This window comes from Arachis ipaensis, chromosome B6 (assembly GCF_059453495.1).
Source record: "Arachis ipaensis isolate K30076 ecotype BB chromosome B6, ASM5945349v1, whole genome shotgun sequence".
NCBI lineage: Eukaryota > Viridiplantae > Streptophyta > Magnoliopsida > Fabales > Fabaceae > Arachis > Arachis ipaensis.
The window spans coordinates 152,715,404-152,727,482 of NC_142441.1; the positions used below are offsets into that span (position 1 = coordinate 152,715,404).

The 12,079-nt window shown below is 35.3% G+C and overlaps 1 protein-coding gene across 1 annotated transcript; it reads left to right on the top strand.

Annotated features, from left to right (window-relative positions):
* Positions 1–2,533, top strand: LOC107605734 (protein BRASSINAZOLE-RESISTANT 1). Its single transcript, XM_016307704.3, has 2 exons — positions 1–695; positions 1,330–2,533. Exons 1-2 carry the CDS (start codon positions 456–458, stop codon positions 2,035–2,037), a joined length of 948 nt encoding a protein of 315 aa, XP_016163190.1. The 5' UTR covers positions 1–455; the 3' UTR covers positions 2,038–2,533.
* Positions 2,534–12,079: the final 9,546 nt, after the last annotated feature.

The following is a 12,079-nucleotide window of genomic DNA, read 5'->3' on the forward strand; positions in this document are numbered from 1 at the left end:
GGGAGAGAGTACGTGCAAGATGATGAAACGAGCTCATGATTCTCAGTGTGACAGCACGCACACTAACACGCACCCCCACCCCCCATTCTCTCTCAATTTCAGCTTTATGAGATTCTTCATGCTTCTTCTCTTCTTCTTCTACTACTACTACTACTACTTCTTATTCACACATACCCCATAGTAAAACCACCACCATCACCACAACCATAACCAGCTATAGCAAGATGAAGAAACAAGCACATTCCTCGTGACTCGTGAAAACCGAATAACTGAAAAACAAAAAAGTAACAAACCACAGTCACACTCACACACATAACAACAACACTCTTCACCTTCTTAGACGGGTTTAAATCCCCTACGACGCACCACACACACACTCACTCATACTCACGCAAACGCAGCAACCTCAAAGTGAGTTAGTTGCACGCTTTCTCCGCCGGAGGTATTTATATTATATGGCTTCCGACGGTGCTACATCGGCGGCGACTAGCCGGAGGAAGCCGTCGTGGCGTGAGAGGGAGAACAATCGGAGGAGAGAGAGGAGGAGGAGAGCTATAGCGGCCAAGATCTACGCTGGTTTGCGAGCTCAGGGGAACTATAACTTGCCGAAACACTGTGATAACAACGAGGTGCTTAAAGCTCTCTGTGCTGAAGCTGGTTGGGCCGTTGAAGAAGACGGAACCACGTATCGCAAGGTAAAATCACTGAATCGAAAAGAATTTGAAACTGTTTCGCAGATCTCGCTTTGATTTTGTTTATTTTGCATCTTGATCTTCACTGTTTGATCGGAATCTGCGATTGGAAAATAGAAAAAGGATAGACTAATTTTAAATTCGATCGAGCTTGTTTCTAGCTCCGATTCGAGTGTTTGTACTGTGGCTGCGAGTTTCTCGGAGCGTTAGGATATTGGATCTGTTATCTCTGTGTGATTTTTATTGATGCATTAGGATTTAGGGACTGGTTGATTCAAACTTATTTATTTATTTTGATGCTTTCTATTTTAAAGAATTTGTAGAGGAAAATAATAAAAGTAAAAAGAAGCCTTACGAATTACGATTTCACTTTTGGGGAAAGAAACAGAAGTGATTTGTTATACTTGCTAACATTTGTCTGATTCTCTTTCGGTGTTACTGAATTTGAAGAAGTTGCATGTGATCGGCAGTAGTAATAGTCTTCTCTGTTGGTTTTCCCAATGAGGAAACAAATTTGAGGCCAAATTGTACAAGAATTTCTGTGCTATGATTATAGAATCTGCTTAATCATTTTATGGTGAGCTATCTCATTGATTGTTACTAATTTGATGTGTTTGGTTTTGATTGTAATGAATAGGGCTGCAAGCCACCGCTGGCCAATAATGGTGCAGGCACTTCCTCCAGAAACACACCTTTCTCTTCACAGAATCCTAGTCCTCTGTCTTCATCTTTTCCAAGTCCAATTCCTTCCTACCAAGTCAGTCCTACTTCCTCCTCTTTCCCGAGTCCTTTCCGTTTGGACGGAGAGAACACATCGAACCTCATTCCATACCTTCGTAATGCTATTCCTGCATCCCTCCCTCCTCTTAGGATATCAAATAGTGCCCCTGTGACACCACCACTCTCATCGCCAACTTCAAGAAATCCTAAACCGATTCCCACATGGGAAGCTATTGCAAAAGAATCCATGTCGTCTTTTAGTTATCCTTTCTTTGCAGCTTCGGCCCCCGCTAGCCCCACACACAGACAATTTTACACCCCGGCAACTATCCCGGAATGTGACGAGTCGGATACTTCCTCCACCATTGAGTCTGGCCAGTGGCTGAAATTCCAAGCATTTGGACCCTCTGCATCGGCGATGCCAACATCTCCAACCTTCAATCTTGTTAACCCTGTAGCGGCTCAGCACTATGTGCCTGATAAAGCAATCCAAGGGCTAAGGATAAGTTCAGCAGAAGAGTTTGGGGTACAGCCACAGGTAAAGCCTTGGGTCGGAGAAAAAATTCATGAGGTAGGATTGGATGATTTGGAGCTTACACTTGGAAGCGGAAAAGCACGGAGCTAAGCTGCTAGTGTGTTGTTACCTCATATGGATTATGTAAGAATGAGACTTCAAGATTCCCTTTGGTGATTGGTTGTTCATCCAACTCAGTGCTAATGGTCAAGTAACAGTTACCTCATCCAGCTATGCTGGTGCAAGTAGCATAACTTATTTATTGGAAACTGAATTATATTGGATGTTATGGGCATGCTTTTTAGTAAAAAAGGGTTCATGGTTCATGTCTTTCCATGCCTTGGTAAAACATAGATATTATGATTTCACCTCCTCCATTTAGTTATTAAGGCATCAATCTTTCAGAACGCCTCTGCAGGCATTAGTTTTAGACGCAGTTGATGGTTTGGATTAAAAATTTCAGGTTCTGTCAAGGTTATTGTCTTTGTCAAAAAGACTCAAATTCAGATTATTTGTTGATGTCATACCTTTAAATTATATTATTCTTCTTTTTTAATTATGTATCAATGATTCATGTGATTCTATTTATTTATTTTTACTAAGAAAATTTGCAGTGAGCTCATCAGCTCAATGTGAAAAGTTGTCTATTTTGTCTTTCTATCTTGTTGACTGAATACAACAAAGAGACCCCTACATGGTATGAACAGTGATTATACATTAAGTGGTGTTATAAGTAACAATAGCTGAAGCTATGTAAAACTCTTAGATCTAGTTTTTGGGTTGGTGGACTGTATAATACATGATGAATTTTGCAGGTGTTGGGTTTTTACATAAAGAAATGTGAGGTTTTTGGTACTTTAATGCTTCTAATAAGGGAATATGGTTTTTTCCTTAGGCATTTGTGAATTCTCTGTCTCATAGCGAGTTTCAGTAATGATTTATGTTATTTTTGGTACTTTCATGGTTGAATGGGAAAAGTGGTCATTTGCTTCTTTGTTTGACTGCCTCAAAAGTTCCCCCATTTGCTACCCCAGTATGATTCCTACACAAATATCAAAGGCATGTAAATTTAGTAGCTAAATCTCAGCATGGCTGTAGTTTGCGTAAAGATGTTTGATGAGGCTATACCAGAAAATTTCTAGTCATATTTGATGTGATCACTGCTCATTTTATGGAACTGCTGATGAATCCTTTTGGTAAGTATCATATGCAGAAGTTGTTGAATGTCTGTTCACTGTAACAAACAGAGGGTGAAGATCCTCAAGATAAATTAAGAGTTGGGACAGCATCAAAGATCTATAATGGATATCAAGAAGTGGTTCTGTATTGTTCGGAATGGATAAACAATAAAGATGAAAAGGTACATCTACTTCTTTCTCAAGTATTGAAATTTGATTTGCTTAATAATCTTGGGCTGGTTGTTATGGATGAAACAGATATCTGTATGCTTAATTAAATATGAGTAGTAGGTGGTTGTAAAAGCATCTCTTGAAACATTCCCGGAGGTGAGTGGCTCGATAGGAGCCATTTTTCAGTTTACTAAGCTATGAGTCATTGATTGACCTTATTGTTTAGAGCTAAGGGCTCAGTGAGCTTCAGCTTAGGAAGCATCAACTCGATTACTTGGATTTTAGTCTTGAACATTCCTCTCCAAGCACAAGCACCTTAAGCTGTGTTTGAGTTGTGGTTCCGGGTGTAAGATACTTTTAAGGATGTAAAATTAACTCATAATTGCTCTCGAAATCCTACCATTCCTTTACTCTGACAAATACACCTGGGCTTAATTCAAAGTGTAAATAATGCACTAGTTTGTTCACCTTTACCTTTTGGTGCAGCCAATGAATCAAAATGATTAAATGAAGAATGAAAGTTTCGAAGAACAGAACCTCCTTATTGTTTAAGTGGTTCAGTGGGGGTCCAAAAGTGTTCCTCTTAGATCTTTAGCATTGCATTTTACTGTTAGTTTTAAGATTATTCGCATAAGTAGGAATGTCAGGCTAGTATTTTTGTATCGGATTATTGCTGTCAATAGGTTTTATTTGTTTTCTCTCTGTTGTTTCTGCCTTATCGTCCAATCCTTTAAATTTCAGAAGATTTTTAGCTTACGACTAGTCTATGTTTAAGTAAATAATATCTATAAAAAGTAGATTGAATAATAAAATAGTGTTATTCGTTGTGCAGCGTTAATTTCAGCTAAGAAATATCTTTATTAGGAAACGAGCAAAGGATTTAAAATTGTTGTTCTCCATCTTCCAAGTTGCACTTTAAATGCTAGATTGCAAAATGTTAAATCAATGAGTGAATTGGTGTGAGCTATAAAGTGGTTCGGCTTAGTTTGGTCCTTTGGACCAGTTATAATGTTTTCCCCTTCTGTCCAAAAATAATAAAATTAAAATTTGTAACCAACAAGGCCGATAGTACACCCGACGACCCGACCCCGCGGCTAAAGAAAGCATATGTTAAAGGTATCATTGTAACTAAGGTAGAATTTGCACTTTTAATGCTAGATTGCCTTATCGTTAATCTTACCCCTAAAGATTAACGAGGAACCCAGCTAAGGCCTCAAGGGTCTCAAGGATTACAAACCTACTGAAAATACAACGAGAATGAAAATAATCTAGACAGGGAAAAAAGAAAGAGATACTAGCCTAGCATTTTATATACAGATATGCGAAGAATAAGGCTTGGAGATCGACCAAAATGGAGCTAAGTATGCTTCAGTGTAATCTCAAACCTTACCACCTATAACATAAAGTGAAAGAAATAATGTTTTTGTTTTTGTTCTTTAGACGGAAACTAAGTCAATTCGTCAGATTGGATTGGATTGGTTCTTTACTTCTTTTAAGGAAAGTAAAGTATTTTCATATAATTTTATAGATATTTGGATATAATTTTAATAAAAAATTAAAAATTTTACAAATTATAAATAAGACTTTTATAAAATTAATTTTTGATATTATTTGACGAATTTAACAAAACAGTTGTATTATTTCAAAATAATAATAATATTGGGAGACCAGAGCATTCCTTTTTTCATAAGGGATTTTTTTTTTTTTTTTTTTGGGTAATTCATAAGGGATATGTTGTCCTTTAAAAATTAGATAAAGGCTAGATAGGGTCTATATACTCATCCGCGTGACAAAAATCATCTATTCCAATTATTTGGAGTACTTAATATAGCTGTTCAAATTTCAAGGGACTATGAGAGTTGAGAAATAAATAAACAAACCATTTATAATAGTGTAAAAAACTAGTGCAATATTCAACTAAATAGAATAACATCCATTTATAAAATTTATAATAATATCAAATTATAAAGTTTATATTTAACCTAGTGATTCAAATTTTATTTAATCATAAAAAAAATTGTACAATTTAAATATAAGCAAAGACAAGTAATAGAAGGTAAAAATTATAGAACACCATGTCTTACTTAATTAGTCCAATAAATATAAATTAAATCGAAAGTAATTTTTATTTGCAAGGTATGGAATCCTGATTCTTAAAAATGCTCTATTTACTACTTTAGCTCTTTAAAATTTAAATAGAATATCGCTACCTTAATATTACTTTCAAGATACACTATGGTCTATGATAAATAATGTTACTCACCAGAATGCTAGGACTTAAATAATTAGCTACTAATATAATACATGAAGTTGCATTTTGTCAATTGTATTTACCTTAACTAATACTACTACAATATTTGCACGTTGTATATATGTGCTATTACCTAGAGAATATTACTTTTAAGTTATAACTAAATTTCATAGACCGCTCAATTATGTCATAACATTGTTTTGATACTTATTATAAATATAAATCTCACCAGAAAACATATGAACCCTCAACTTACTTGTATTACCAACCAAGTTTATATACACTTAGAACTACTTAAACCATCCAACCAATTTTAACTCACTTGACAGTTGGACTATTAACTGAGAAGCTTGGTTAACAAACTATTGACTAACAGATAAAGAGACATATGTGCTTCATTCACATAAATGTAAACCCTTGAACAATTTGCTAGCAGGATTGAACTAATGAATATAGCGATTAGCGACATATTGTTTCCCTTTAAATCAAATTCCTCTTGGTATCTTTTAGTAAAAAATGGCATCAAATAACCTGTCACCAAAATTAAATACAATCTCATACTTAATTTTCAGGGATAATTATCTTTTTCGTCTCTAACGTTTGAGGTTAAAATTAAAATTGTCCCAACCTTTTTTTTTTATTAAAACCATCCCCAACATTACAAAACGTTATAAAATCGTTCTTTTCTACATCAATTATATTTTTTGACCAAATTACCCTTCATTATTAATAAAAATAATATTAAAAAAAAAAGCGAAACTCCATTCCACCCACTCCCCAGCATCTCTTCGGTCTCTCCCCCATCCCTCCCCCAATCCCCTTCCTCCTATTCTTCACTATCACCCTCTTCTTCTCACCTTCGCCGCGGCAATTACGACTGTCGGAGGACACCCACCCCTCCTCCCCTTCCTCTTCTCACTCTTCCTCAATCCCCTTCCAGCTTCTCACTCTTCCCACCTCCCCTTCTTATTCTCACTCTTTTTCAATCCCCTTCCAGCTTCTCACTCTTCTTCATTCTACGAGGCAGACAGAGCATAACAAAAGGTAGAAGTAAGAAATTAAATTAACAGCAACATAGCCATCACCTCTTCCCCTTCGCACCTCCTCACTCTCCCTTTCCTCACCACCATCACCACTGCCACCATAGCCAAATCATCATCATGCAATTACTATAATCAGAAGCAATTACTAATTTACTATAATCAGAAGCAGTATCACCAATAATAAATTAATAACAACAATTGTGAAGGATGAATCAACAATAGTGAAGCAACAACAAAAGCAAAAATAGAAGCAGAAGTAGAAGCAGAAGACAAAAAGCAAAAGCAGAAAAGCAGAAGCAACAACAGGACTCGATGGCGACGGGACCTCACTCCAGCGGCGGCGACGGGACAGGGCTCGGTTTCTTCCTTGGAAGGCGCTGAACCCGCGGATAACTGCCACTGATGACGATGTGAGGAGCAGAGCCGCTGTCGGTGATTTCGCGGCGCGGAAGGGAGAAGTGCGTGACTAATCCACCACCACTCCTCGTGGCGGTCTTCCCTTGGAATCGAGACGGAGGACAAAGCGGCGAGGGCTTGCAGGGGGCAAGTGGCGGCTTCGGGAAGAGGCAGGGAGAACTCGAACAGCGAACAGCGGAGGGTCGGGAGCTGGACGGTAGCGGCGGTGCCTCCATGCAAGCTTGCGACGGCTGGTGGCTGCGGGTTGGACGCAGGGGCGGCGGCGAATGCACCTCCAAGGCAGCCCAAACGACGGCATGACCTCTCCCCCTTCCCTTTCTCCTTCTTTTTCCCTGTCCTCCACCCTATGTGTGATTCCTCCTTCCCCTTTCCCTTTGTTTTCTTTCTTTTTTTTTCTTTTTTTTTTTTCATTTTATAATTTTTTATAATTTGTTTTAATTTTTTAATTATTTTTATTATTTAATAAAGATAATTTGATAAAAAAAATAAAATAAAATTAAAAAAGGACGATTTTATAACCTTGAGGATGATTTTAATAACAAAAAAAAGTTGAAGACGATTTTAATTTTAACCTCAATTCTTAGGGATAAAAAAAAGTACTTATTCATAATTTTCATGTATAATTAAAAATATAACACCTATATAACTATTTCAGAACCTACGCCATCTATCTCTACAGCCTTGATAGTAGACCACACACATTATGTAGTTATGAAACCAAATACGGTTGACACAAACATACCATGCAAATACTTGACTTAATCATGATTTTTTTTTTTAAAAAAGGACATAGAAAATTTAGAAGATGACTTCAAGTTGTATGCAGTTTGATTTGGGGGAAATAACTTTTTTATGTTAGAAAAATAAGGAAAAAAAATAGATGTTACCACCAAAGTTGTCAAACTCGCAAGTTAACTCGTAGACTCGTACGAGTTTACCTGTTATATATATATATATACTCAATTCTAACCCTTCAAAATTAATAATATCAATCTTGAAGTACATAATAAATTAAAATAATAGCATACATTATAACAAATACTTTAAAATACACTTTCAAATCCTCTATAATTATTCTTATACAAATACAATATAGAACACACAAAATTAAAAATTCTAAATCTATAATACTAAATCTTTAATTGAACATTGAACAATATCAAATAATCAAATTAACTCTAATAAAAATAATTAATTACTAATCAGTCATGAATGGATGAACCATGTGACCATCTAATATAAATGATAAGCAATAGGCTAAAATTAGAAGTAATAAAATTTTAAAAAAAAAAAACTAAATCAAAAAGCAAAGGCTCAAAGAAAGGGCAAAAGACATACAAAAAATAGAGGATACAGAAGAAAAGAAGGGACAAAGTCCCAACAACAGCAGATCGAAGACAAGGGTACAGACTGCAGCAGGCAGCGATGGTGAGGGTGCAGCAGCAGCACGAAACGCCGGCGACAAATAGTCATGGATTTCACGACGGTGCAAACCAGAGCAGAGATAGGACTGTAGGAGAAGTAGTCGAACTCGTGAACAGTGATAGCACAATGAAGCTGGGGATAGTGGAGATGTGAAGAAATATAAAGCAGAGGGCAACATAGGTAAAATTCACAAAGACAATGGCGCAAATCAGAGCAGAGGTAGCAGACACAGGGGAACAACGGCAGCTTGATGGGGAATGGCGACTGCGGCAGAACATGGAGAAAGTGAGACTTGAGAGAAATGACGCAAATGAGTGAGTTGTGAGTGAGTTTTCTTTCATTCTTTGGGAGTGTTATCGTAACCCTAATAAAAAAAAGTGATTTTTTTGTTTCAAAATGACGCTCTTTTGAGCAAAAATGAAGAAAAATACAAACTCGCTAACTCGGTTTTAGACTCACGAGTTTGTCCGAGTCTAGCCGAGTTTACTCAGGATAGAGTCTATGCCTGAGTCAACTTGATTCCATATCTAAACTCGTAAACTCGTACGAGTTTACGAGTTAACTCGAGAGTTTGACAACAATAGTTACCACATCATTCATGGATGCTGAGGTATTACATGAGTTAGGGTTATCTGGGTTTGGGGTAAGACCGATCATTATAGCAAGCATTGGCATTCACATCGCGTTGTCTCCGATCTGCTGCGAGAAGAGGAAAAGTGGAAAACTGATGGGGAACCGCCGTTGAGATTTCAGGAAGATGCTGAAGAGTTTTTTTTCAGTTGTACCCGTCGTCGAAGAAGATAGATGTCGGAGCTAGACTAGCATTGACTGGCAAAGACAGAGCAACTTGTGACGGGTAAGGGAATTTTATCAATTATGTGTGTTTTACTTACATCTGTCCCTAAAGTTTTCAGGTGATGTGCTTTGATGTAGTTATTCTGTCTGATATAATTTCTGATCGATATGTTTTGAGAGATCTGTGTATATAAAGAAGACGCCTTTTACCGGATTGACCAAATATTTATGTTTGATTTAGTTAATAACTGTAACTATATACTTACTAATTTCTTGTAGTGCAAAATTTGTTGGCACAAAATGTGGTGAATTGGAACTAGATTATTCGTATGAATTGCTTTCCATAGTAATTGAGCCAAAGGTATTCAAGCGTGGCATATATTTGATTCTCTAATTCCTAGTTAATGCAATTACTTAGATTCTTATAGACATTTTGTCATTGTGAAAGCTATGCAGAAGATGTTTAAAAACTGAAATAATTAATGCATAGTTAATGTAAATACTTGAATCCTTATGGATATTTTATTGTTGTGAAAGCTATGTAGAAGATATTAAAGTTTTAAAATAATGAAGTAGCAGTGTTGGCATAAATTAATGGTAAGAGTACAATGTTAGTTCACTTTAGACAAAGTACTTCATTGAAAAAATTGACATCAGCTTTCACATTAGAGAAGTTTCTTGAGATAATCTAATTTGAATTTGTAAAAAGTGACTAACATTTCTTTCCCATTTTCTTAAAAAAAAAATGGAAGAATGGGAGGGGGAGGGGCAAGCATAGTTAAAAGTACTAATTTGTCTCAATGGTTTGTTGTTCTCACTTCATATATCTTGCCCTTTGCTGGTATGTATGCAATTCCTATTCTATGACATAACTACTAATATCAAGTTCTTGAGCAAGCTTTTCAACATTTTTTCCAGTGAAGAAGACACAAATTAGTGAAGTTCTGTTGACTCGAGCCCATGAACTATGGGGATTGCTACCTAGTTTTTGTCCTCATGCAAATGATACTCACCAAAATTTTGCAAGTCTCTCTGATGTTCTTTTTTCTTTTCTTAAAAAGCAGCCCTCCATGCATGAAAACGTTTTCATGGCATTACAAGTTACACCTCTCTTGCATACAACTGGTGACCTGTGAGACTTCGGTGGTTATATTTCTATAGTTTGTTTAATTGAATTTCTTTGTAAATGTTCCTAAATATTGTCTAGGTTCTTGTGAATCAGAACAAAGCTGTACTTATTCTTAAAAAGAGAGAGTCAAATTGTCATGCAGTATGTGATTCTGAATTAGAGTTTGGTGTGCAACCTGCATATTCTAAGAAAGGGAAACATTAAGTCTTTGGCATCTTGTGCAAGACAGTTGCTTTCTATTTTGTATCAATGATGATGATATAGTGCCTGTCAATAATTCGTATTTTATACATGTATTTTGTATCAATGATGATGATATACCACTTTTGGTAGGTCTATTGGGTATGAGATCCTTCTATTAATCTGGTCTTTTCTTGCCTTTATTGCTTATCTTCCTTCGCTAATTCTCATATCCATAATATTTAATGTGCAGGAATCTAGTTCTAAATTATAACTTTTTTTTCATAATATTTAATAGCATCACTTGAAAAGCGCACCCTATTCCCAAACGTAAAAAATATAGCTTTTGGTACAGAAAAACGTAGCCTTTAAGAATAAGCAACGGCAGAATAAACATCTTTCACTAAAGCGTCTCTATAGCCCGAAAAGCGTAGCCTTTGTCTAATACATCATTTTTTTTTTTTTTTTTGACTACACTTTTTAAGTATACCTAAATTAGTGTTTTTCTTGTAGTGTTTGCAAGATATGTTAGTGTTCATGAATACTAATAAAAATATTAAAATTTTGTTAAAAAAAAAAAATACATTACAAGACCATTAAAAAAAGGAAAGAGTTTCAGACGGAAGAGGTATCATAGAAGGCATTTTTCTCTTTTTTTTTTTTTAATTTTTTTTCTCTTGCTTGTAAATTGGATTTTTTTTCTTTAAAGTCATATATTGTAAATTTGATTATCTACCATCTTCATCTAAATAAATAAAAAAAAAAAAAAGCAAAACAATCGAAGACTCTTTTTCTTTAATTTTTTCTAATTTTTGTCTGTAGTCTTGTGTATTTCATATTTTTGTTGGCCTGGTACAGAGCCCACATTATAAGGCTCAATTTTCCATTTTGCCCTCACAGAGAGTTACCCGCTACTTACTATTCTCACCACTAATTACCTTTCATAATCCTTCAGCCAAATGTCACACATCTATTGATGGGTCAACACTTAGCCACCACTAGGTACCATTAATTGTGCCACCAGAGAAATGGCCTTGTAGTCATTGTTATTAAAATCAAACCGGCCAGTTCGACTAAAAAACCGGTAAACCAAATTCTAAATCGGTCTAGTCCGATGATCTGACTGCATAAGACAACAAATCGGTACGAATTGGTCAAATTTAAGGTAAACCGATCAGACTCAATAAGACTGGTTTGACCGAACCGTTTGAGTTTCAAAATTTTTCCAAAATGTGGAAGATGGGGTTCAAACCCCCTCATCAAAGAGAAAAATAATACAACCATCGGGCTATTAAGCTTGTTATTAATATATATATATATATCTTTTAGCAAATAATTTACTTCTATTTAATTTATTTTAATTTTAGTTATAAACTCATTCATTCTTAAATTAATTATATTTTTATTTAACAATAATTATAAACTCATTTATTTTTTTTATAATTATATATCTATAAACTAATTAATAAATTATTAAAATTCAAAAATAATAGTTGTTTTAATATAAAAACAAAATAAAAATATTTATGATAGAATAAAATTAAATAAATACTTATTGTTCCTG